Source organism: Grammomys surdaster, unplaced genomic scaffold, assembly GCF_004785775.1.
Source record: "Grammomys surdaster isolate TR1022 unplaced genomic scaffold, NIH_TR_1.0 373, whole genome shotgun sequence".
Lineage (NCBI taxonomy): Eukaryota > Metazoa > Chordata > Mammalia > Rodentia > Muridae > Grammomys > Grammomys surdaster.
In genome coordinates this window covers 1,737,058-1,764,957 of record NW_021604792.1, presented here as the reverse complement: position 1 = coordinate 1,764,957, position 27,900 = coordinate 1,737,058, and the positions used below count along the sequence as shown (strand labels likewise).

Below are 27,900 nucleotides of genomic sequence, written 5' to 3'. Positions count from 1 at the left end.
ATAATAGATTTCTTTTATAGAAATGGAGTTCTGACGATAGTGGGAATGCAAATCAATTTCATACACACTTATAAAAATGTCTGTATAATTACAGGGTACCAAATCAAGCACACGGCATCTAAGAAATGGATTGGGAATTCAGGGGCTAATTGCTCTCTAGGCTATAAGAGGGCACACTAAAGGCCTGGCAATCTAATTCCTTCCCACCGCAATGGGCTGTGGTAGGTGTTAGGAAGTCGAAACACTCTTTGGTTTCACATCTTCTGTGTTGCTAAATATTTGCTAACATGTCTTATATGATCAGGCATACTTTTAAAAGCTGTAAATTTTACTCATTAAAAATGATACAAGCAATTGAAAATGCAACCTGGAAGCAGACACATAGAAGAAACCAACAGTGGGGAAAATGCACACTGTGAACCCAGGGAACAGCGTTTCGTGTTCCCAGGGAACTGCAGTGTGCATCCTCTGATGGTTTTATTCACCCCACCCCTTTCTGTTTTGCCCATTAGAAAGTGAATAACATAGATATCTCTGACTTAATGAGTTTTTTTTTATTTTGTGGTTAATAAAAGATGTACCAACATTACTTTGGACTCTTTACTGTGATGTGTAGTCAGTAAAACTTCGTCACTCTCTGAAGTACCAAACGTAAATAAACAGTGAAGAAGGTTCAAGGGTCGCACCAGATTTGGAAAGCAGAGGAACTCGACGATAACCTGTGGAAGAGGAACTGTGTCAAATTAGAAGTAACACACTAAGAGTAATGGCCTCCACATTGCAGCTGAAGAAGAAGGTGTCTCTGAGTAAGCATCTTAACATAGTTATCACTGTGGGGCAGGGCTATAGTTATTCCAAGGTAGTATGTTACTTTCCCATAAAATGAAGTATTCCTAGTTTCTGTTCTAACTTCCAGAATTCTGTATGTCCCAGTGATGAGCCCACACCTCACATGTCTCCTCTCCCCAAGGACATCATGATCCAAAGTTAGCCATCACCCTTCTGCTTCAAAATGACCCTGACTTGCTTCTTGGTGATAAAAAAAGTGAGCGTCCTCCAGCAAAGCTATTGATAGCACAAAATAAACCACTCGGGGAAGGTGTGCACCATGCTTCCTGCCCCAAAAATGATCCAAAAAGGTCTGGCTTCCAGGCTCCCAATTTGTCCTCAGGCAGAAGAATGAGCCAGTATTTCCCCCTTTGTCTTACCCCTGTCCTTCATATCTTCTTGTTGCCATGACTACTTTTCATTGAAAAGATGAGGATCCTGGCAAAGGAACACACATGCCAAGTTTCCCTAGCAGCCCAGCATACTCCAACCCCAAATCACTTTCCACAGAAAGAACATGTCTCCACAGTTCAACTGAAGGAAATGCATAGGTCCACCCAAATTTCCCTTCATATCTCACAGATGTAAATGAATAGATGGAGAAATTTGGTATGTTCCAAGTACGGCTTTGATGGAGGTATGTTTATGTGTTAATAAAATCATCTTACATTTGAGAGCATTACCTTTGTTCATGCAAAGGACTGGTAGAGTGTACTGCCCAAGTAATTCATTTCCCGATAGGAAGCTTTGAGTTTCAACAACAAAACGTATCAATGCCAGTTCTGGCACTTGAATAAGAAATGTAAATGTTTCATTCCACTTTGGACTAAAAGCTGAAATATAAAGAAACGGAAATAGGAATATCACAGGTGCTTTCTCTAAGAAGAAGAAAAAAAAAGCAAATAATAACTGACCTCTACAATTTTTCTTCCTAACAGTTGGGCATTAGCAATACCTGTTTGTATTTTAGAGCACTTAACTGTGTAATGTAGTCAGTGAGTGGAAGATGATATAAGAATAGCAATGATCCCAATATTTGAAAACTTTCTACGGATTGCAACACCAAGAGCGTTCACAGGCAAAGGAACTACAACTCAAAGAGGTCTCATTGCTTCCCAGTACTTCATATAGCAAATTGCAAAGCAGAGATCCAAGCCTGGAGAGACTGACTTCAAAGCAGACAACTGAATCTTTCTACAACATGACTGAAGTGAAGACACTTCCTTCCCTACAAAACAGAGACATGAGGAAGTGAGGCGTGCCTCACTTTTCTCCACTAGGTTGTTCTAGGAAAATTTCTATGCCTTATTTTTCCCTAATGATGATTTCAAAATCCCAAGTTGATAAATAATTTGGTGCCCTAGTGAAATAAATATTTCCAAGCAACCAATCCCTTGCCACAGCAAGGAATCTAGATTGTTTTTCAGCTTGACCTAAGTCATCTAAAACTTAAACCTTGAGTAAACAGACTCAAGATAATCACAAATCCGAATGTAGAGTCATTGGTCTTCCTCTAACACCACTTTATCCCATGTGCCCTGTCTGCCTCACTCCCTCCCTTCCTCTGTATCTAATCTCTGTGTCTTTCTCATACACATACACACATATCCACATTTGGTCAAACTTATTGTAGGACATGAAGTTTGGTTGGTGAGTGCACTTTCCATGTCTGAACATTCTCATCTCTAATTACACTACCGGTGTCCCCATAGTCTTACATCCATCCTGTCTTCCATCCTAGATGATTACTCCCACAGGGTGACTTACATAAACACCCTCCATTCCTTTCTGGTTGCCACCATCATCCTTACAACATGGCTTCTGTGACTTTTAAGCATTGGGTTCATATCCTGGTACTGTTTCTGTATCTCATTTCTCTTTCATACTTTCCCACCTTACCTACAGAAGCAATCTCCTGAAAGCTCGTTGCCTTATTCCTCTGTAGATGCCTTAATTTTATCCACTTCCCATAGAGAGCTCCTTAAGAGCAAGCATGGCTTGAGAAATGCCCGTGAGCAATCCCAATATAAGTTGCATTACTTTCTCACTCACTAGTCTTTCCTGAGCATCCAATACTCTGCCAAGTCTTCATGACTAAGAGTCATGTTGTTTTTTCTCCCTAAAATCTATACTTTTTCCTGTGACCATCTTCTGTGGGCCCCTTGCATATGGGATTTTGTTTTCTCCTTCAAATCTAATCACTCCCCATCATAATAATTTTCTTTTTTTATGACGTCTCTCTTACTAAGCTGTAGAGTGTCTACAGTAAAGTTAAAACATATATAAATATGATTCAACTTTATGATTTTACTGAACAGATTTTTTTTAAGTTTCTCGTGCTTGTAAAATCATGGAGCTTCTGCAAAGCAGGATCTCAAGTCTGAAGAACCAAACTGAATTTCCTTAGAGACACTCACACAAAACCCAGAGGTATAACCAGCATTCTGCAGTTGTATTAGTGTAAGGTGCATACTGAATAAGTTATTCTTAGATTAATTTTTGAAGAATTATTTTCTAAAGAAGACAAATCAAAAGTTTTTCCTAAGAAGTAAAGGAGCTGACCGTTACTCTTAACGGCACGCGTCTGCTGCTTCACGTGGTCGTTTGAAATGCCATAGACTTCTATGATCACTAATATGTCCGCCGTGTTAGAGGGAAAGTTAACAGGCAACTGGATCCCACTGATGACCTATGCAAACACACATGACCAGAAGAATTTAGCTGAGCAGGAAAATGCATTACTACTTGACCTTAATCAGATAGCATAGTTCCAAAAGACAAAGACTCTAAATTTTTGCTACAAAAACTGAAGCTGGCAAACCATGGAGATTTAAAATTTTAATCCCTTTACTCTCAGATATCACTAAATAATGAACAAGAACCTGTCTAACATACTGTTCTTACTCAAGTGAATTTATAATGGGATCCAAAATGTATGAGGTTTATGATTCATTAGTGTACATTTTTATTTTAAAAACATGCTCTAATCATTTTTACTAGTTTGTTATTACTGCTTCCTCAAATATGAAATGTTACACCACATAACATTTTCTTAAAAATTTACTTTTTTAATCAGTTATAAAATTTGACATTATCCACTGTTAACTGCATTGCCATACCCAGGAACTAGAACTTGAAAAGATCAACTATCTCATATGCATATCAGGAACAAGGATCAAATACTTATTTTTAAAAGTTACTAGCTATATGTTTATTTAGATTATTTTGTTGTCACAGCTAATGATTGGATCAAGAATTTGTTCTGATTTTAAGGACAAAGTGAGCATAAAACTTTTGAAATATGTTGATTTAAGATGAAAAATAAAAGTTTAAAAGCTAGGAACCCAGCCCTGGATAACTGCTGCTGGTCATGTTACCTCCCACTCGCCTCCTGATTGCCTCCCACACCCGCCATCAGTTGACCAGAGCCTACTCAAGGTAGAACAGCTAGACTTGGAGAGCCACATAGAAGGCAGTAGACACTACCAAACTTTCAGAAGACCAGAGATAGAGCCCACAACTCCTGATACAAGTTCCACAAAAGAAAATAGTGGCTCAACCCTCTTACAGTTTAATCCTGCTCTGAACATTGTACACATCTACACTGAAGGAAAGGTAAGGAACAAAATAAAAAACAAAGCACTTACTCAAACAATGATCCAGATTCTAATGTCCCAGAACAGAAATAAAGTAACATGAGAAAACAAGACAACATTCCCCACCCCGAAATTACTAATCTTATGGTAATAAATCCCAATAAAAACAGACAGGAAGAACCTCTAGGCACAGTTTAAATGAATGATCATAACAATGTTCAAACATCTCAAAGAAGGACAGAAGCAAAGAGCTAAGTGAAACGCTGAAGTTGGTCGAAGACATAAAAATTCGGTTCAGTAGAGAAAATAGGAAAAAAAAAAACAATTCTAGAAATGGAAACATCAATAACTGAAATAAAACATAATAATAAATCTCAAAGAAAAAACATCACCAGCAGAATAGGTCTGGTTGAAACCAATGAGTCAGGGCTGGAAGAAAAAGCAGAAGAAATCTGTCACTCAGCAATGGTCAATGAAAATGTAAAATACATATGTGAACAAAACATGAGAGTTATGGGACAGAATACCATGAAAAGATATAAATTTTGAATATCGGCCCAAAGGAAGAAGAAAACCATAGAAAAATCACCAAGAATAATAAAATCATAGAAGATTGCACAACTCTAAAGAAAGAGATGCCCATCCAGGTATCCACAACACCAAATGAACAAGATAAAATCATCGCCGTGGTCGTCATTGTCATTGTCGTCATTATCTCCCCGTGATATACTATAGTTAAAAATTTTAAACAGAAAATAAAGAAAAAGGCATTAAAACCTGTAAGAGAGAAAGATAAAGTCACTTGTAAAGCCAGTGCCATCAGAATAAAAAAAAATGATTTTTCAACAGAACATTTGACAGCCAGAAGGGCTTGGGAAAATGTATTCCAATTTCTGAAAGATCACAACTGTCAACCCAGACTATTACACCCTACAAACTATCCATTAAAGTGAAGAAAAAAATTAAAAAACTTTCCCTGATAAAAATAGACTAAATGAATTTATGATCGCTAAGTCAGCTCTACAGAGGCTACAAGAAGGAATACTTAATTCTGAAGAGAATCATAAGCAAACCAAGAGGTGACAGCGAATAAGTAAGTAGAGCCATGAGAGTTAATCAAAAGAAGCCCAAGAAAACACTGCAAAATCAACAAAATGACGTAAATTGATACAGATCTTTCAATAATATAGTTCCTGACACTGGAAGACACATTCTAGCAGAATGAATGAGAAAATGGGACCCATTTTTTTCCTGCCTCCAATAAATTCACTTTATCAAAAACAGTAAACATCTTTTAATAAAAAGAAAGGAAAGGGGTATGCCAAACCAACAGAACTAGGAAATAGGCAGGTATAGCTGTAGATATTCCAACACATGACAATAAATCTCAAATAAAAACCAGTTAACCTGAGATTACAAAGAAGGTCACTTCATATTCACAAAAGGACCAACCCACCAAGAAAGCAGTACAAATCTAAACACATATATTCCAAACACAGGTTGACCCAACCTCATTGAAAACATAGTACTACATTTTAAAACACAGATTAACCCAACATGCTGTGTATGGGTAGATTTAATTCCAATTTTCACTAATAGGCAGGTTATTGTGGCAAAGCCTGAACAGAAAAGCTCTGGATATCGTAGATCAAATGGAATGAACACCACTACCGATTATTGTACACAAACACTAAAGAATACACATTCTCACTAGCCCATAGAATTGTCTCCAAATGATCATATATTAGAACTTAGGTCTCAACAAATATGAAAAAATTAAAATAATATCTTGCATGCTTTCAGATTAAGATCAGATTAATTAAGATCCTGTCTGACCTGAATCTGTTAGAGAAAAAAGTTGGTGACATGCTCCAACCTACAGGCACACACACACACACACACACACACACACACAAAAGGCTGTGTAAATAGAATTCTGGAAACATAGATATAAGGACAAACAACTGACAAGGGAGAACTTGTAAAACCAAAAGGCTCCCACACAGCAAAGTGCATCATCATTAAACTGAAGAGACAGTCAACAAGAATGAGGCAAAAATCTTCATCAGAATTATATCTGACCGAGAATTAGTATCTGTAAACTAAAAAACAAACAAATTTTAAAAACAATTAAACATCACAAAACCCACCAGTCAATCAAAAAATGTGTTGTGGAACTAAACAGGGAGAATTATACAATATTGTGTGTAAAAGTTCTCAAACAATAAAGTCATATACCTAAAGATGCAGTTATAAAAATTGAACCACATTTTCAATCACTGAATATGATTATATGTTTCATATAAATAATGGCTTATAAAAAGAAAGAGAAAAAGAGAGGCACAGAATAGAGAACAGGAGGAAAAAGAAGAAAACCTGATGTGTAGCTTCTGTCCTAAATCCACACATTATGGCATCCCTATACTCTAAGGTAATTAAAAATATTTAATGACCTGTATTCAAGAGGCAGACATCATCCAGCGCAGTTACATATCTGCATGTTTAGAAAAAAGATTGCTTGTAGATATTTACTACACTATTCCAAGATATGAGTGCTTGCCAGCTGATTATCAGCTCTGTGGGGAAAGGGTGTGTCCAGAATGGGATCAGTTCAACTTTGTATACCAAAGAAAAGGAAAAGAAGGGAAAGCAAAGCAAAGGAGAGGAAAAGACAAATGGGTTAGACCAAAATTTGAAGTTCAAAGGTAACAGAGTAAACTGGAAATGTCGATTGTCTTCACCAAGGACTCAAGGAAACTGACAGTAGACCCACGTCTTCGGGTTTCCAAGTTGTGCTCCCAGAACCTGTGAGATGAAAGTAGTCAACTGCAAAGCTCTCTAGAATAACCACAAGAGGGGACTCACTAGTATAGCTGTGATGGCTGCTTCCAAGGAGACTCAGTAACCTGAGTTTGAGTCCAAGCCACTTAACACCTCAAAGTATAAGCCTAGAGTAGGAGCCCAGAACATTCATAAGCATCTGTGTGCACAAACTACTCTGAAAATTCATTTCCACTCAGACAGCACGGATGCTCCCCCTACTATTCTCAGCAGGCAACAGATGTCACTCATTCAATCAACTTCCACATATGAAGCATGTGTTTCCTGTCAGACCCTGTCAAGAAGGCTTGAACAGAGCCCAGCTCTTATCCTTAAAGAATCCTCAGATAGCTGGGGAGCAAGGCCAAGAAAGCGATTATAATGCTTTGTTCTATAATGTGCTTGCGTAGACTGTGATGGAAGGAAACTGTAAAAAGAGAGAACAACCAAGAAGAAACGCCTCCAAAAATGTAAAGATTTGTAAGTCATGATTCAGGCAAGTCACAGCATCTAAATTTAATCCCAGCATGCAGGAGGCAGCAGCAGGCAGATCTCTGAGCTCAAGGCCAGTCTGCTGGCTAGATAGCAAGATTCAAGCCAGCTATAGTTATACAGTAAAACCTTGTCTAAAGGATGGGTGGATGGAGAGAAACGTAACAGAGAGAGACAGAGAAAGGAGAGACGGGGGGAGGAGGAAGGGAGGGAGGGAAGAAGGGAGGGAGGAAGGGAAGGAGAGAGAGAGAGCGAGAGAGAGAGAGAGAGAGAGAGAGAGAGAGAGAGAGAGAGAGAGAATACTTCAAGAATAAGTTAAGGCTAGATGCAGTGAGGCACTGATACAGAGAAAAAGGCTAAAAAGCTAAGCCTTGACTGGGAAAGTAACTGGTAAACAGAAATAATTGTTAAGTACCAATGAAATCATCATTATAATAAAATCTCTCTGTTCAATTGAAGGAAGAAGGTCTAAAGACTGTGGCAGGCTGTTTTCGCTTCGTTTCTGTTACAGAAGGTAATTTTAAAGGAGAAATGATTGTTCAGCTTACCGTCCATCATTGTGGGGAAGTAAAGGCAAGAAGCTCTAACAAGTAGTCATATCCACAGTTGGGAGCAAACAGAGAATCAATGCATGCAAGCTGCTGCTCCTCTTACCTTCTCCTCTTATACAACCCAAGCCTAGGGAATGATGCCACCCACTTTAAGGCCAGGTCTTCACAGATGATTTAACCCAGTAAGAATATATCTTACTTGGGACTGGAGAGATGGGTCAGTGGAAGAGCGCTTGATACTCTTCCAGAGAAACAGAGTTTGATTCTCAGTACTCTCTTGGCAATTTACAACCTCCAGCTCCAAAGAATCCAACACTCTCTTCTGGCTTCCATAGGCACCAAGCATGCATAAGATACATAGACATGTACAGAGGCAAAACACCCATTCACATAAGATACCAAAATAAAATTTTAAAAATAATGCAAAGTCATGCTCACAGACCAAGTTAATCCAAACAATCTCTCACTGAGACTCTCTTCTCAGGTGATTCCAGACTAGATCAAGTTGACAAATTCAGACTCAAAAGGACATGCATGGTATGTATTCATTAATAAGTGGATAAATGGTTATTAGTCAAAAAAAGTACAGAATACCCAGAATATAATCCACAGAACTCAAGAAGGTTAACAAGTAGAAGGGCCCAAGTGAAGATGCCTCAATCCCACTTGGGAGGGAGAAGAAAGCAATCACAGGGAGTTGGGGGGAAGGGACCTAGGTTGGAAAGGAATGAGGGGAAGAAGAAACATGATCAGGTATTGGGGGTAACAGGACTAAAACCCTGAGGGCCAACAGAAAGAATGGAAACAGACAACCTCAGGAAGTCGTAGGTGGAGAGACCCTCTTGAATGTACAAAAGACCTGGGAGGTGAGAGTCTCTCAGGAATCAAAGGGAGGGACTTTAGATGAAATGCCCAACAGTGAGGAGAGGGAACTTGTAGAGTTCACCTCCAGCAGAAAGACATTTTTGCTGACCTCAAGTGGAGGGATGGGGTTGCCATCCCACAGTCAACAATTCTGACCCAGAATTGTTCCTGACTGAAAGAACTGCAGAGACAAAAAAAAAAAACAAAGAAGAACCTGAGGGAAAGGAAGTCCAGTGACAGGCCCAAATTGAGATCCAGCTCAAGGGAAGGCCTCACAGGCCTGACACTATTATTGATACTATGCTGTGCTTACAAACAGGAGCCTAGCCTGACTGCCCTCCGAAAGCCCAACAAGCAGCTGAAAGAGTCAGATGCAGATATTTATACCCAACCAATGGACAGAAGTTGGGAACCCCTGTGGTTGAATTAGGGGAAAGCTGGAAGAAGCTGAGGAGGAGGGAGGCCCTATAAGAAGGCCATCAGTCTCAACTAGCCTGGACTCCTGAGATCTCTTAGACACTGAGCCACCAACCAGCAGCATACACAAGCTGTTAGAAGGCCCCAGACACATATACAAGAGAGGACTGCCGTGTCTGGACTCAGTCAGAGAAGAAGCACCTAGTGCTAGAGAGACTTGAGGTCCTAAGGAATGGGGAGGTCTGGTGGAGTAGGTGTGGGGGTGAGGGGGATATCTTCTTGGAAACAGGGAGGGAGGAGGTATGGGATAAGGAACTGTCAGAGGGAGGACCGAGAGGGAAATAAAGATTGGACTGTAAAAAAAAAAGATTAAAAAATAATAAATAAAAAAACCGTCAGTATGAGCTGATTGCACGTGTTTAAGAAGTCAAAAGAAGAAAGCTGATGATAGTGAACTCTTTAAAGAGGGCAGCAGCAAAGGTGGCTAGACCAAGGGACGGATTCATGAAGACCTGAGGTGGACTGGATAGGATTTATAAGTGGATGATACTGGAAGTGAAGGAGATGTGGAACAACACTGCCATGATTTCTGGTCTGAGCTGGTCAGATGAATAATGCCATTCATTGACATGTCAATAAAATAGTTAAAGGTAGATTGACTAGGAAGGGATGCTAGGTTTTAAATTTTTTAAGTTTGACAGGATAGTGATTTAATAAGCATGGATGTTTGGTAGACTGTTTAAAAGATACCTCAGGTTCTAAAAAACAAATGAAGTCAGGTTAAAGATCTGAGCCTTACTGGCGGTTAAAATCATGAGCCTTTGCATATGAGAGTGTGAGAAGAATCATTAGTGTGGAACAAAGGTTAGGTAAAAGCTTTATGCAAGATAAATATTTTAGGAGTAGTTACAGAAAGAGGAATCCATCAATGAAAGTGAAACAGATTTCCATGGCAGACAGATAATAAATCCAGAATAAGAGGAGACTTGAGTGTGTTATAAAGGCTCTTAGGAGTGGCTAATCCACCTTTCCTCACAGAATCACCGATTTGAAAGATGCAGGAAGGAGACCAACGTGACAATCCCCTTGTTAAAGAAGCTCCGTGGTCAATGATACTTCTCCACATGCCAAAAAGTGTCAGCTAATCAATATCGGTAGCCCCCATTGTAGGTGATTTCTAACTAGCTACTCTGACTGGATTATAGTGTCACAGCACCCTACGAGCAGGAGCAAAGCCGACTGCGTACCTCACCAACACACATGCCTGCCAAATCCAAAGCTTTTCTTCCCTGTCCATCTTTCTCAATTGTTCTTTTAAATTTGCCTGGTTGTGGGAAGCATCCTCCCAGGGACAAGGGACAGGAGGAATGGGGTTGAGGAATTATGGGAGGGGGACAATGGCTGTATTGTTAATTAATTAATTAATTAATTAATTAAAATGCACATGCCAAAAAATTTTATAGGAAACAGCTCATAAATTCTTTCTTTCATTCTTTACTGGTATTAAATGGCTAGGCCCTAAAGTACGTAAGAATGGGATGGGCTCCCAGGCCCAAAAGTGTTATGACAACAGTGGACAGATATGAGACAGAAATTGTACGTGAAGCATATTCCGGGAACTGAGTTTCAAGCATCACAGCCAAAAGTGAAGATCAAGAGGCCCACTCAACAGCTGACAGAGTCCCAGACCTCCGCTAGGTAGCAGCATGGAACATGTGACTAGAAACAGCAAGATCACTGTCCCAAATCCCAAAAGAACATCTGAGATGGTGCAGAGGGTTGTAGGAGCAACTAGTTGAACAGAAGGAGGCAACCAAAGAGGCCAGGCCTATGCAGTTCACTAGCAAACAAATCCTCCAATCGCAGTCTCTATAGGTGGAGGGACAGCCTGAGGCAGTGGCTTGTAATTAAGTGGAGAAAACAAAAAATGCAACCAGACCTCTTTGAAAGGTTCAGTGACATTTTAAAAAGTAAATAAACATTGCATTGAGGTCACAGAGAAAGAAGAAAAGTCTGTGCTAATGGAGAGGCCTGCCTTTGCTATAATGAACTAGTACAGGAAGCAATAAAGCAAGAGATGAAAGAACGAACGAGGGGGGGAGAAGTGGGAGGAGTGAGGGGGTGAAGATAGAAATTAAGAGAGAGCCACATGGGGTGATCGGCAATCAGAGGCTAAACGTGCAGCAGACAAATGCACATCTATACTAAAGTGGAAATAAAAACCAAACACGGGGATCTGAAAAGATGGCTCAGCAGCAAAGAACATGCACTGCTATCCCACAATGGGTAGCACACAATCTGTTCCTCCAGCTCCAGGGGGATCAGATGCCCTTTTCTGGATACCACAGGTATCTGCACACACACACAGACACACACACACAAAAATAAACAAATCAATCAGTCAATTTTTAAAATTAAATATCTATTTTGACTCATTGTAGGGAAGAAATGTTAAAACTCCTCATAAACTTCAGGGGGAAAAATGAGAACATTCTAAGCTTATAACACATTAATAGACATGGCTAATGGATACAGCAGAAAGCAAACCCATACCTTTATTTGCAATCAGAGTTCAGAGACATAACAGGGAGAGAACACAGCACTCCAAAAGTAAGAGATTAACGAGAAAGAAATAGCTCCTTGAATTTGATGCTGAAATTCTTTAAAGGTAAGGGACAGAGAGTGTCATGTCCTCAAGGTCATCAAGCAGACTGACCTCAAACCACTCCATCACAATGCTAAATGGTGAAATACAACAGAATGATATAAATAGATCTCTCTGAGGAAAAGGTTTTAGCCTCAATATTTCCATTCACTGGCAGAAAATCATTGATGTGAAAATGCGCACAAAGAAAATTTTTCAGACACAGAAGAAGATGCTAAAACGGCCCCTATTAATTGTGTCTAGAAAGATTAACAGGAATTTAAAGGGCATCAGAGCGGATCCGTAGAATTGAAATATTAATGTACACTCTCTAGTTTACTTAAAAGCCAGCAAACAAAATAAGCTATCAATCTTACTCGGATTGTGAGGGTAAATGGATGGCCATCACTTTCTGGTTCAATTGGGTTAAAGCCCCGGGTTGCATCTCTAAGGAAGTCTGGTTTCAAAACATATCCAGTGCCTCCATTATCCAAAAATTTCCCATTTTGCAAATCCATAGGCAGTCCAGGGGTTTGAAAATTCAAGGCCACTGTGATAAAGAAGTATGTTGACAATGTTAGGAAACAGGCAGCATAGTTAAGTTCAGTGGTGTGTCAAAGTTCTTAAATACTGGCTATCTTCATATTTCCTAAGAATATGGATCATTTACCTAATAATTCATGGTTTTTTAAACATGCTGTTGCCATCTTGTCATGGTGGTTTGAATAAAAATGGTCACCATAGGCCCACAGGGAGGGGCATTGTTAGGAGGCATGGTCTTGTTGGAAGACCCGTGTCACTAGTTGGGGTGGGCATTCAGGTTTCAAATACTAAAGGCCAGGCGCAGCGACACTCTTTCTTCCTAATGTCTGAGTATCCAAATGTAGAAATCTCAACTACTTCTGACCATATTTGCCTGGATGCTGCCATGCTCCCCACGATGATGATAACGGACTAAACCTCTGAACTGTAACCATCCCCTATTTAATGCTTTCTTATGTAAGAGTTGTAGGGGTTATCGTATCTTTTCACAGCAATAGAAACACTCGTGTTACTGTATGTCTGTGAACGGTAACATTTAACTTGAAAATTAAATTATTATATAGTTGTTGGTTGGTGGGTTTGTTTTCAAGACAAGGTATCATATAGCCCAGATGGAAGCCTTAAACTCTCCATATAGGGGAAGAAGATCTTGAACTCCTGAAGGCCTTGTGTCCCTTTGCCTAGCTGAAATTACAGGTATGCTCCATGGTATTCATCTACTCTACAACTTGAAATAAAGAAATGAAAGTATCATTCAGTATGGATTACAGAAAAGCAGTCCACATGTCAGATAATATTCAAGGAATATAAATATAAAGAAAATAGGGCGGGGCTCTAAATCAGGAGTAGAGTGTTGGTTTAACTTGTGTGGGGCCTTAGATTAAATGGTCACTACTGAGATTGCATATATATATATATATGCAGAGAGAGAGGGGTGTGTGTGTGTGTGTGTGTGTGTGTGTGAGAGAGAGAGAGAGAGAGAGAGAGAGAGAGAGAGAGAGAGAGAGAGAGAGAGAGAGAGGAGGCACCAACTATATCACAAATATCCAGGTCCAAGAGGTGGATATATTCTCTGAGAAGGTGAGAAACTGATCTATAAAGTACCTGGAAAGTGGTCCTGCTATAAGTCCTCCCTCAAGCCCTCAATATCCCACCTGATCCTACTCCCCATCTCCTCAGGCCTACATGTAAGCCTCTCCACAGTCCAGGTGATGAAGAATGAGCCCCTGACCCTGGGTGGTTCATACTGATGTCATACCTACTCTATGGTTAGCATCAAGGAGAATCTGGCATGGAGAAATAACCAGCCCTGTAATCCTACTCACCTTCTGAATTTGTGGATGTCAAAGCTGATGTAAGTTACAAATGAAGAAGGTCACTTGGCTTGAAGGAGACTTGGGCCTAACTCCAGTGAGGAACTTGATCTTCAATCCCCTCCTATCCATCTGGTATACCTCTCCCTCAAACACACATAATCCAATATCCAGTCCTTATGAATTAATCTAAGCCTTCCAACCTTCACCTATATCTGCCCTCTCCAGATATTTGGGCAAAAATTTTGCTCTAGACACTAGTGATTTATCATGAGTGCCTGATCCTACTTCCAGGACCAAAACTTTTCCGGAAATTTCCACTAAGTCACACAAAGAATTTATTTCAACTTACGTTTGCAGATAGGTCATTACCCTGTATAACATACCCATCTGACAGCCTACATTCCAAAACTCTTGAGGGTTAAAATTAGAAGAGTCGGCTCTCATCAATTTGGGGTACACTCTGGTGATGAATGCCGCAGTGTGGAAAATAAACTCGTGAACTACAAGGAGAAAAACGTAATAAAAATGTTTGAAGCATTTGTAGTCAGTGAAACAAGCTATTTTTGTATATTATTCACATGTGTGAAATAATTCTGTACATGACCTTGACAAAAATATTTATCAATCACAAAATAAAAGAGAATCCATGCATTTATGCTTATATAATAATTCATAATTGGTTGATTATTTACTTAAACTATTTCACTATCATACCTCCAAATTAATTCCAAATTCATACAAGATCACACACTATTCCAAAATAAAATGTGTTTAGGTAACATATTTATCACTTTTTAACCCTAATTTTCACGCTAAGATGAAAGTCATAAGAAGCTACACATTTCTAGTTAAATTGATTTAGCTATCATTTCACAGATTTAAACGAACCCTTGAGTTATCTGGCTTAGCTCCCAACCCTCTGGCCCTGTATCTTTCCCTCAGGTGCTTCCAATCTCTGCTTTCAAGTCTTTATTGCCAATTTCACTACTTCCCAGCAGGATTATTACTAATATCCCTTTTGCTGAGCCATTCATCTGTTTACAACATGTGTGTAAGCACGCCTATGCAATCTGTATGTCCTCTGTGCATTTCTGTCTGCCTATATTCTAAGTGACTTGGAATTTAAAACTAATTTGCATCCTTCACCCTTTCTCTGACATCCCTTTAGATTTTTTTTTTTTTGAGCACAGATATCCTGCTTTTTTTCAAGAATTTTCTCCTTTCACTGAACAGATCCCATTGCCACAACCATTCCTGACAGTATGACAACCAACCTGCAGAAAAGTGATGGCTATGTAAAGCTCATAGTACTTGCTAATGGGACAGAATCCTTTCCTCCTTGTCCTAAACACTTAAAAAAAAAAACATTGCTAATTTAAAAGCCAAAGATTGTTTTGAAATCCCACTTCCCTTCTGCACTGCACTGAAGTCTACCCATAAGTACAACATACACACTTGGGACCGAGGGCTCACCATCTACATAGTGATACATGAGTTATCACTAAGGTTTCTATGATAGTAAATTCATCAACCTGATTGGGTTAAGAAACATCCAGCATCAGTGAGGCACACCTACATGTGTGTCCATGAGGGTATTTCTATGGAGAATTAACTGAGAAAGGCCCCCTCAGTGTGGGTGGCATCGTCCCATTGGGATAGGTCCTTGTATTGTTAGTAAAAGAGGGAAATGAGAAAAGCAATTGATCACAAGCTTCTGTATCTCTTCCTTCCTCATCTACAGAGATGTGAGCAAACACTGTCTCCTGCTCCCACTACAATGGAGCTGCAGCCACCGTGCTTAGCCAGCCAGGAGGACTGTGTCCCCTCAGACTGGAAGCCACTGTGGCTTCCTTCCTGAAGCTGCTACCTATTGGACATTTGGTCGCTGCCATGAGAACAGTAGCTAAAAATGTTGCTTCTGAAGCTTAGCACCAGGAATTACACACAATTTATTACAAATTTCCTTCACGTTCTTTCTAGAAACATGTGGAACTCAAATTAAAAAATGAGAAAATAAGACTACACGTGATCTCGGCACTCAATTAAGAGTTACCAATAACTGGATGGTGTGTGTCCTTCCATTTCTTTCTATTTATATGCTAATTTTCAAATGGACTTGTATTATTTATTCCCTTTTACTGGCTACCACTTGTTTTACACGCAACTGGGATAAAGTACGAATCATTCCATTTTGGTGACATTCCAAGATTCTATTTTGGGGATGTTTATGACAATAAGTATAGTAATTCTCGGTGTCTGTGCATTTAAATCATTGTTACTATCATTAATTATTTACTATCCGTGACTTCTGGTACAAGAGAAACAGTCTGCCCTCTTTAAGACACAGTGGTGCTGTGCACAGTGTCTAGGCTCAGCTTTCCTAATCACTTTTAAAAACTCTTTGTGTGTGTTTAATATAGTAGGAGTGAGAGAGGGGTGACTACTCCATCTATGCACAGTGCTCCTGTACTTATAAATCTAAAAAGCTACCTAGCTACCTGACACTCCGAGATGTCAGATGCCAGCTTAGTAGAGCAGGTCATTCAATCTCTCTTGACTGTACTGTGCAGTAAGAAATGGACACAACCCAAGGTGGAGAGATGACTCAGTAGGTAAGAGTTCTCATGAACAAGCACACAGACCTAGCTTAGATCCCCAAGACTCATAAAAACCCAGTGTCTCAGTCAGGGTTTTACTGCTGTGAACAGACACCATGACCAAGGCAAGTCTTCTAGAGGACAACTTTTAATTTGGGCTGGCTTACAAGTTCAGAGGTTCAGTCCATTGTCATCAAGGTGGGAGCACAGCATCATCCAGACAGGCATGGTGCAGGCAGAGCTGAGAGTTCTACATCTGAAGGCTGCTAGTGGAAGACTGACTTCCAGACAGCTAGGATGAGATCTTAAGCCCATGCCCACAGTGATATGCCTACTCTAACAGGGCCATACCTCCTAATAGTGCCACTCCCTGGGCCAAGCATATACAAACTATCACACCCAGCATGTCTACATGAACCTATAACCTCAAAACTGTCACAGGGCAGGGAGGGATGTGGATCGGTGAGGCTTGCTGTCTAACTCCAGTATCCAGGAAATACAGCAGAGAGTGACAGAATAGGGCCTGATATCTTCATGTGCATCCTGCATGATCACAAATCCATACATACACATACACATACACATACTAGTCTCCACTTTCCCCTCCTCCCTCCCTCTCTCTCTCTCTCTCTCTCTCTCTCTCTCTCTCTCTCTTAATCCCCCCCCCCCCAAGATTTCATAAAGTATTCCTTCTTGTTGCCCACAATACAGTCTTCCATTCTACTCTATTGTATTCATTCCACTGTGTTCCATAGACTGTTGTGAAAGACACCTTTCCAAAGCACACAGTAGCCTAGGCCACAGTGAGATTGTACACTGTTTCTGCTGACACTTTCTTCCTGGAAAATCCAAGTGTCTTGCAGCAGGCTCAGCCTGCCACTAGGCCCTGTGACTCATCACTGTAGTATGTGTCCACCACAGGTTGCCCACAAAAGGGTTCATACCTCACACTCTATCAAAATGCCATGACCTTCTTTAAGGCAATTAAACAAGGATGGTGGCACACACCTTTAATCTCAGTGCTATATAAGTTCAAGGCCAGTCTAGTCTACATAATTTTACCTTAATAAGACTTAGTAGGAAAGGGTTTTTTTTTTACATAAAACTTAATACAATTTAAAAATATATTGTTTTATGGATTTCAGACTGTAGATACTAAGAATTTTTAGATAGCTATTAAGAATATAAATGCAACTCTAAATTATATTAAGTGAACTGAAATTTAATAAGAATATATATTCATAAATACCCCCAACCCATGTTAACCCCTTAGCAGTGAATAGAACTGATTTAAATACTCCATCCTTTGGAGTTGCAAGCATTTACCTCTCAATTTTGAAAGTTTTCGAGCTCGGGACTCTCCAATAGAATTGATCTCATTAAACTGCTGATAGACTCTTGAATACTGGAAGCTGCGGAGCTTCTCTGCTTTAGTGTAAATGACAAGGTCAGACAATGCCAGAGCTATTCTCAGCTTCCGGATCTAAAAACAAAAGAGTTAGTGCTTTCACATTTCACAGTTTTGAAATTTTTCTTTCATTTTTTTTTATTCTTGAATTTTTATTGGATATTTTATGTATTTACATTTCAGATGTTACCCCCTTTCCCTATTTCCAACCCCCCATAAGCTCCCATCCCATCCCTCCATTTTAATTTCATGCAAGTATTAAGGTCAGTTCTAGGTTGAGAAACTAGCGATACCATAGATGCAAATAGTCAAGGAACAAGCAAGACAATAAACATCAATAGTCAAAGAACAAACAAAGCAGTAAACAGAGTCTTTTATAATAAAAGAATAAATGCTTTTGAACCAATCACTTCAGTTTTTCTTAAGGTTATCTCCCCCAAATCACTTTGGACTAAGTCAATGAGATCATTTTTATGGCCACAGTATTTATTGATCGTAAGCGCTAAACTGGCCTTAAAATCTAGTTTATGTGTTAAGATTTGAAAATAGTAATTTTTAGTGTTTTCTTGGCCTCCAAAGATCTTAGCTTATTCTCATACATTTTACAAATTTAAGAAGTGTAACTGTGGGCATATTTCCAGTTTGTTCTGACATTTTGGGATAATCTCTATTGTATAGTAGACACTTGCTCCTCTACTGTATTTCCCTCAGCCACATCTCAGGTTTGTGAAAAACATCCCTTGCTCATGCTTACACTGCACGTGAGTAGTTGACGCTCTGCACTTTCCTTTGACCCATTAATTTCTCCTACCACCCTCTCCCTCGATCCCACTGGCTGATTCCAGTTCTTCCCCGCCTCCATTTTCATACCACATGGATTCCCCTAGCTTCTCTTATCCCATCTCAGTCCTTTACAGATTGTCATTCCCTCTAGTTGTCCTCGTCCTAATAGTGTCTATATGTACGTGTACATAAATACAAACATCACTTCCAGTATCAGAAGGAATGTGCAGTATTTTCCTTTCTGTGTCCAGATGGTCTCGCTTAGTATAATGATATCCAACTCAAAGATAGTAGGTGTCAAGAAATAATAAAGATCAAAGCAAGATAGGACATCTATATCATATACCCTTGCAAGGCTCAGGGAACACAACAGGAGAGGATGACAGGAGTCAGAGGTCAGCGAAGATTGTTGAGAAACAGTGTTTTCTAAACAGAACATAGCTACTGTACTCTGCAGATTGCCAAGATCAAGACAGCCAGAATTCTACCAAAGAGTATGAGGGGGGCTCATGAGGGTCTAATAGCAGTGGAGGGTCACTGGAGGAAAGAAAGTCAGTTTTCTTTAGTAGTGTGGCTCATAATAGTTTGTCCTATACCTGTGAGCATAGACATAAATATACAGGTGATAGTAATTGGACTAAAAGAAAGAGGAAGAGAAGGAAGAGGAAGAAAGGAAGGAAGGAGGAAGGAAGGAAGGAAGGAAGGAAGGAAGGAAGGAGGGAGGAGGGGAGGAGGGAGGGAGGAAGGAAGGAAGGAAGGAAGGAAGGAGGGAGGGAGGGAGGGAAGGAGGGAGGAAGGGAGGGAGGAAGGAAGGAAGGAAGGAAGGAAAAAGGAAGGAGAGTAAGAAGAGAAGGAAAAGGAGAAAAAAGGAAAGAAGGGAGGAAAGAAGAGGGGGAAGAAGAGGAAGGAAAGAGGAGGGGGAGGAGAAGAATTCATTAAGCGGGAGGAGTGGATGTAGAGGCAATGAAAGGAGCTGGAGGGAAACATGGAGTGGATATGATCTAAACACATTGTGTACATGTATGAAATTACAAAAAAGTAAAGATTTTAAAAGATAAAAAATAGATAGGTTTATAAAAGACCTACAACTAAGAAGAATGATAACTAAGTTGATTTGAAAGGTAAGACAGAATTTGAAAAAGTGGTAACTAAAAATCAACACATTGAACCCATAAAAAGAAAGTTAGTCCTTTGGGAAAAAAATAAACAAGATTAACAAACCTCTACTCAAACTAATCAAAAAAGAGAAGATATCACAAAAAAAGTAAAGCTAGAGATGAAGACGATGTTTCAGATGATTCTGATGAGGTACAAAGGGTTATTGGGAGATACTTTGAAAACATATTCAAAAGAAAAATCTAGAAAAGGGCACAAATTCCTAGATGAGTATGGCTTTTATGTGTTGAAACACAAATCACGCTAAACAGTCTCCACAATCACACTGAGCACCCCAGCATCAGCTGTTGATACAAACAGGAAGATCATGGCAGAGAGACAAAACAAAACATCTCTCACTTAGATAGGCTTGCACTCTGTTTGATCCTGTAAGGCTTGAGAACTTTGTTTTTGCAATAATCTTCCCCAAATACAGAGAAAGTAGGACCGAAGATGCACAAAGTTCTATCTGCCTGGTTGGAAACACTACATCAAGCCATCCCCTCAGTTAAGATTCCTTTCAGCGAACTATTCATTTGAGGAGAAAATAAGTTCCCACCTCTGTCAAAAAAAAAAAAAACTGGATAGTAGCACATAACGTCATAGGTGCATATGAATCCATTTAACACTGTGTAGAGTTAACATTGATTCTGTTGCTTCTGTCTCTATTACAAGGCAGAGAAACTCTCATTTACCTCTGCACTACTTCTACTCTGTAAAAAGCCTACTACACCCAAGAGCTCGCAGTTAATGACTCCTGCAGTGAAAGTATCTGAGAAAAGGCTACCACAAAAAGAGACAGATTTCAAACGTTACTGTCCTCTGTCGACTTTTTTCCAAGTAAGATTTTAAATTAGACTCAGGTTTTCACGAAGAGGAAGCTGACCCCTTATGTAAAATTATTTCAACTCTTCACCACGAGCATGAGAATACTTTGATCACTTTTCTCAGGAAACCTGTTCTCACCTTTTTCTTGGCATCTGCTATTCCGCTCAGTGTTGAGGGGTCTGCCTCCTTCTCCTCCTTGACCCGTGACAGGAAGACATCCCATGTTTCTGGCTCCTTTCCTGTGTCTTCGTCACCATCTTCATAGATTTCTTCTTCCCATTCTACCACTTGGCCACTTTTGTCAGACCCCATCCTCTCCCGGGTTTTGGCTAAGGTTCCTACTTTCTTATTTTTCACTAGTATTTTGAACTTTAGTGCCTATAAAGAAACGGTTGGAAATGAGACAGATGTGTAGGCAAGTCATCACTGTGAACTTGAGAAATACCCCAACATACGTACAATAAAGAGGAAGTGAAGCTGATTCTGGGAATTCACCTACAGCAGCAAGGTATGGCAGGACTTCATGCTTTGGAACATTATTCACGCTCATTAAAAACAAGTGACCACAATTCACTCTAAAAGAAGCCTATTATGATGGAGGCTTAACTCTAAGTAATCTTTTTTCATGTTTCACAAGTTGCTAAATTTGAGATAGGTCAGAAAGTGAATTGAAGTGTTTGTCACACTTCTGAAGTTAAACAGTTACAACTGGCATTAGAAACGATACTCTCATCCAATATTAAAACGACCAGTGGGATCAGGTATATGAAGATGTCTATCAGCCTGTCTGACGTCTAATATGGATTGCATTCCAAACTTATAAAGCCTCTTCAGTTGTAACCTACTTGGTATCTGCAGCCCATCAAACCACTGATATGACAAACTTTACCACCGGCAGGGATGGTCATTCACTCTGCATTCAAACCCTTCTGATACATTTCTCAACTATCACCACCCTTCTGAAAAATTCATTAATATATTTGAGTGCCTACTACGTATGCTACATACAATACTGAAATACATGTTCTGAAGTTTCCCCTAGGGAGACAATAGTCTCCCTTTCTCCCAACAGCCCCACATCTTGATTCTTCTTTTATGATGGCCCTTACATTACTCTATAATATGTAGTTTACAAAAATGCATTCTGTGTCCACATGCCAAGGGCACCAGGAATGGTGCTTTCTAAGGGACACATTTGGGGGGGGGACGGTGTACTTCACAATTAAGAAATCAAAGTCTTAAATGATCTTTCATGACTCACGCGTCCATTAACAGGATTTGGTCATTTCTCGTCGCATTGAATTTGCCCTTTCCAGTTCTCTAGTGGACACCTGAATCCAGCGTTAGGATGCAAAGCTAATTGCATTCCTAGTTTTATCTCTGCTGTGGGTTTTTCATGCTTTTTGGTGATGGGTAAGGGCATAAAAACTTATTTCATTGTGAAAGGGCAAAATCTAGCTTGAATCTCCACAGCTTCAGACTTGGTTTCCTAATCCTATAGAAGTTTGTTGAGATCTATGGGTTTGGGGTTAAGGTTTTAATAAGAGCTTTTTAAATCTTATATTGTTGGGCTGGGATAAGGCTAAGGTGGCAAGTTCCCAAGTAATTCTCATTCTCTCTCTCTCTCTCTCTCTCTCTCTCTCTCTCTCTCTCTCTCTCTCTCTCTCTCTCTCTCCCTCTCTCTCTCTCTCTCTCTCTCTCTCTCTCTCTCTCTCTCTCTCTCTCTCTCTCTCTCTCTCTCTCTCTCTCTCTCCTGAACACAGCATGAAAGGGGGGACTTTATCCTTAATTACTCATTGAGTCCTCTGAGAGCACATCCTTACTGTACTGTGGAAGACAAAATGTCAGTGGCAAGCTATGAAGTGGAACGCAAAAGAAAAAAATTAAGGTGGAAAAAGAAAAGGAAAAAAAACTCATGCAAATAGAAGACAGTATTCAGAGAGAATTGTTTAAAGTTTTCCAGAGTTGGATCATAGCTCTGAGCTGCATCTCTGGTGATTTGTATCCAGCATTTTGCAACAATTCTTACAGTTCTGCCACAACTGAACATACTTAGTCTTTGAACGTCCTTCAGAAGTGGAGGAGTCATGATTTTTCCACTCATCAAGTAATTTTTGCTGTCTGTCTCAGTTCTATCATATGAGCACAGTCATTTTTTTAACAAAAAAATCTTCATTCATCCAAATGACATAAGGGAAAATATTAAAATATCACAAAATAATGCTACCTTACCAAAACTGTAGATACACCAAAACTCAAGGATTGACGATTAGAAAATATTACTTGGGGAGAAGAAGGCTCCCTTATTTGATGGTGTTGGTAGTTGTGTATCAGCTAAAGAAAACTAAGAGAAGTGGTAACAGCTTTGAATTTGAGAGAGAGGATCACAGTGCATCCAAATCTAAAGTAATATCAAAATAGATGCGAGCATTCTAAGGAAAGGAAAAAAAAAAGACAAAGAGATAGTGGGTCCTATGTGTTGCCGGGGAAACAGGTAACACTTATTCTGAGATAGACCCACTGGAATCAATCAATAGGAAGACTTGTGGTGACCAAATGAGCTGTTCTCTGGAGCAGGAGGAAGAGGACAGGGATAGAAAAGAGTCCTAGGGGCTAACTTACAAGGGAGGAAACTTACTACCAGTTTGCTGATATTTTGAGTATGGATTCTGTTTACAACCTGATCATCTCACCTGTTTCTTACCCTTTAGCTTATAAAATAATTCAAATTCCTGAATTTTTATGTTAAAATGCCTTCCTTGAAGTGATGAAGAATATAATCAAACAGTGGATTTTATATCTATCTCTATTTGCCCTTTCCCTGTTGCTGTTCTAAAATACCTTTACAAACGTCACTTAAAGGAGAAAGGATTTATCTCAGCCCACAGGACCATGTTACAGTCCATCACAGAGGGAAGGTCATAGCAGCAGGAGCTCTGGAGCTGATCAGGCAGCGTCCACCATCAGGAGCAGAAAGCAGTGACCTCATGCACACTGGTGCTCTCTGCTTGCCTTGTCTATCAGCAGCCCATGCTCCATTCACAGTTAAGGTGAGCCTTCCCACATTCGTTAACCCAAGCAAGGCAATTGCCCCACAGGAACACCCAGAGTCCTGCCATCCTAGGTAACTCTGGATTCTGTCAAGTTGCAATTAAAAAAAAAATCACTAGATTTTATGAATGTCTCTTTCCTCACCAACATAACAGAACATTCCTCCGGCAGCACATACCAAAACCAGCTTCTCTATGAAATAATCAAAACCAAGCTCCGTGCTGGTCTCAAACCTAGGTGCAAAGGTGACCACAGTCTGTTCTTTGTTTTTTTCTTACTTTGCCCTTCACTAAGTTTCTCAGGCCAAGCGTTACCTCTGGAGATGGTAGACTATCTGGAAACTCGTCAAGCATGTCCGAGAGCAGGAAATCTCCCAAGATATTCTGCAGAATTTCGGCCATCACTTCCTGCTGACTAGGGGAGCAGTGATTCTCTAAGGACAGCACCACTGGGTAATCAGATGTCTAGAATAGAAACCATTCCTATGGTTATTCATCAAAACTTCTAAATTCTCCTAACGCAATTCTGTCTAAACATTTATCTCAAAATTCATCTCCAACTTTTTTTTTATTTCAAAATATGCATGCTTTAAACTGGAAATCGCCTTAGCATCTGACAGAGTAAGGACTAAAAACCTGTGGAAGGAGGGCAATTCTCCTTTGTCTTAAAAGTATGACCAAAGCCTGAAACACCATCAGTATGGAATATTTCAATAATTTATATAAGATCCATAGAAAGAAATGACATATATGCATTAGCAAGAAATTGAAGGCCAGGCCTGGAGGCTTAGGCCTGTAGACCCAACAACTCATGAGGCTGAGGGAAGAAAATCCCACATTCAAGGGTAGCCTGTGCTAAAGAGTCTAAGGCAAGCCTGGGCAGCTAAGTGAGACCTTGTCTTAATAAAAAGTAAAAACAGAGCTGAAGGTGTTGCTCATTGGTAGCATACTTGTCAAGCATGCAGAAGATGCTGGGTTCAACATTCAGTGCTAAACCCTGCACCTCCCAAACAATCTGGGAAGCTGTATACACCCCCTAAAAACTGCTGTAATCTATTTTTATGGGAAGAAAACTTGCCTTGAAGACTTTGGGTGTTGAAAGTTCCACAAAGGTTCAGGAAGTATTATTAATTACAAAATAATGGTCTCATTACAACCCTTTGATACATGTGCACCACTGTGCTTGGTTTATATTCATACACATACATACATACATACATACATACATACATACATACATAAACACACATACACACACCACCCAAGTATTATATTCTATTTGCCATAGATAGGATTTCCTTTGAAATTTCACTTTGTTAGGTCATTTTTTTATTAAAAACATTACTAATTTTTACTCAGATTCTTGTATCCTATAAGTTTACTGACTCTGTTTGCTAGTTCTAGTAGCTGTTTGTAGAATGTTTGGGGATTTTTGTGAGCTTTACATGTATTATCATGTCAGCGGAAAACAAAGAAACTTTTATTTCTCCCTTCATAATTTCAATGTCCTTTCCTGATCTGTTTTTACTTTTGATACATATCGAGTGTGTGTGCACACACATGCTTGTGCATTCTCTTGCCGTGGTACGTGTTTGGCGGTCAGAGGACAACTTCAAGAGTCGGCTTTCTCCTTCAGCATGTGGGTTGGGGATCTAACTCAATTTGTCAGGCTTGGTGGCCAACACGTTTGTACACTAAACTATCTCACCAGCCAGTTATTCTTGTCCAGTTGCTCCTCCCTGGTGTTGAGAGTCTTAGAAAATTTAGACTTTTACATCCTTGTGAGGACTGAATTTTAAGAGTGTGCCTAATGCTGTGTAGTATCTAGTTATCCTAAGTTAAGCAATGGATGTCAATCAAACGTATTAGGAAGAATATTTGAGGCAAATGGACCATTGAGTGAAGAAGACTTTAGATCTACCTGAAAAGCAAAATGAAACCCCCAGTGAACAGGTCAGAGGTCACAGAAAAACCAGTCACATGAGGTCCTGTGAGTCAACGGTAGAGTCTAGCTTTTGTTCTGAAAATCTTTGCAAGTGGGCATGATGCAGCGGGCTACAAAGTCATTCTGGTGTACATGATGGATGAGGAATAAGTATAAAGCCCTGATTTCTGGTTAATATTTTACAGATTAGGTAATGTAGTCAGAGGGAACAGTGAGTTTATTGAACCTATAGGTTTCCTTTTTATGTAGATTTTATGTAATTACTGAGGAAATTTTAGTTATAATTTGAAAGAAATTGGCTATGATAAATTTTCAAAACAGACTATCTGAAGCAATTAGCAAGCTTAGAAAAATAGAGCCAAGTAATACACAAAATTCCTTTAAAATTTTCACAAGAAATTACTAAAAATCAGCCCAAATCAGATCAGACTTGTCAAGTGCACTTAGTTCCACTAAAATGTAGATATTAGCATCTGTAAGTAATGGATTAGTCAATTTAAATCCTAATCAGTGTTGCAGCAATAAATAATGTCAGCAACAGACGTGCTGGATTATTGACACAGTTTATTGTATTTTTGCCTTAAAAGTAAAATATTTGTAAAATGCTCATATTTTCGAGATCAGTATGCCAAGCTTTGGGTTCGTAACACATAAGAGAAATAAATACATTTTTAGCATAATACGGCATGCCCACACACAAGATTAAACAAGAAGTCCCATGAACTCTCACTACCTTTCACTTTAATAAACTTCCTTTAGCTACTAAATACCAGATGGATTTAGATACCTATCATAGCTCACAATTTAAAATATAACAGATTTAAAGGAAGGCCATGCTGTATAGTATTTTGGAGCAGTGACCACTTTTAATGCCTGCGTCAGAGACATGCACATACCACGAAGGCGTACTTGTTTATTGTTTGGATAACGGTTTTGAAGAGAAGCTTGCTGGTGAATGTGTAACCGTGGTACACAATGGGTTCATTTTGTGTTCCATCCCAGCAGTCAATTTCCAGACAGCGGCAGCCTTTCACGAGGGCACTAGAAAAAGTTAGGCAAAATCGTGTCATACCTAGTCCATGAACCCTGGGTAGAATACGAGCAAAACGTTCAGGCTTTAAAAATAAATGGATACGCCAATTTGTAATAGAGAAAAGGTTTGAATCCTAGAAACTTGCAACCTTGTGAAATAGAAACACTCTCATGTCTGTCATACAAATGGTCTCTGTTCCTCCCTAGTCATGCCATTTTACCCTTTGTTGCTCTTGTCACAAAGCTTGCCTGTACTGGGGTCGGGGGAGATGGCTGCCTCTAGTTATAGCTTGGAAGCCTCTGCCTCCAGTCCAGACACTACTGTTAATGGTGATTGCTACCACTATTGACTTTGTTATAGTTGTAATAGGATAACAAATAAAGCTTTCTGGAAATTAAAAATATACTTTAGCAAAGCTGTATGTAGGAGGAGCTAAGGTGGGAGGAGTAAGGAGAGGAAGAGGAGGAGTTGGGAGAGGAAGAGAAAAAAAGGAAGAGGAGCAGCTAGAGAGGGCAGAGATGTAGGAAGATGGAGAACCACACAGGTATGGAGAGCACTCATGAGGAATAACTGATAAACTTATAATTAGATTAGCTAATTGGGATGCAACTTTCTTTGTATGGGCATCTTGTTATTAATCATTATCAAACATATAAAGCCTTTGATTAATCTATAAGAATTAGAGTCTCATTCTCTTACTGGGCCCACATGGATGGCAGAATGGTCTGGGCAATGCCCAGCCTTGAGGAGACAGTGTGAAAGATTGGCAGAGCCATCTCTCACTCTGGCATCTCATGGGTGGCAGGGCTGGTGTTTCTGGCTGGCTGGTTCTAGCTGCAGAGCACATGTGGCCTCATGCTGAGAAACATGGTAGCTGGGCTAGGCAGAGCTGCTGCAGCTTAGATAGTTGGATGAACCAGAGGCCAGTTTTAAATAATTACCACAACAGTTGTATCTTAATCTTTTCATCACACCGAGTTTTGAGGGGGTGAAAAACATGGTAAGAGGCAGGATGGGAGAAGAAAAAACA

At 39.7% G+C, this 27,900-nt stretch overlaps 1 protein-coding gene across 1 annotated transcript in view; it reads right to left on the bottom strand.

The window, feature by feature from the left end:
• Window positions 1-589: 589 nt before the first annotated feature.
• The window catches only part of Plcz1 (phospholipase C zeta 1), a 53,704-nt gene continuing 26,393 nt past the window's right edge, over window positions 590-27,900 (bottom strand). The window contains exons 6-14 of the mRNA XM_028781066.1: window positions 26,734-26,878; window positions 24,208-24,357; window positions 20,981-21,220; window positions 17,995-18,151; window positions 14,455-14,571; window positions 12,590-12,762; window positions 3,391-3,517; window positions 1,512-1,661; window positions 590-719 (exon numbers count right to left, since the gene is read on the bottom strand). Of these exons, the coding sequence (XP_028636899.1) occupies window positions 631-719; window positions 1,512-1,661; window positions 3,391-3,517; window positions 12,590-12,762; window positions 14,455-14,571; window positions 17,995-18,151; window positions 20,981-21,220; window positions 24,208-24,357; window positions 26,734-26,878 (1,348 nt within the window). The 3' untranslated portion in view covers window positions 590-630. The remainder of the gene's footprint in view (window positions 720-1,511; window positions 1,662-3,390; window positions 3,518-12,589; window positions 12,763-14,454; window positions 14,572-17,994; window positions 18,152-20,980; window positions 21,221-24,207; window positions 24,358-26,733; window positions 26,879-27,900) is intronic.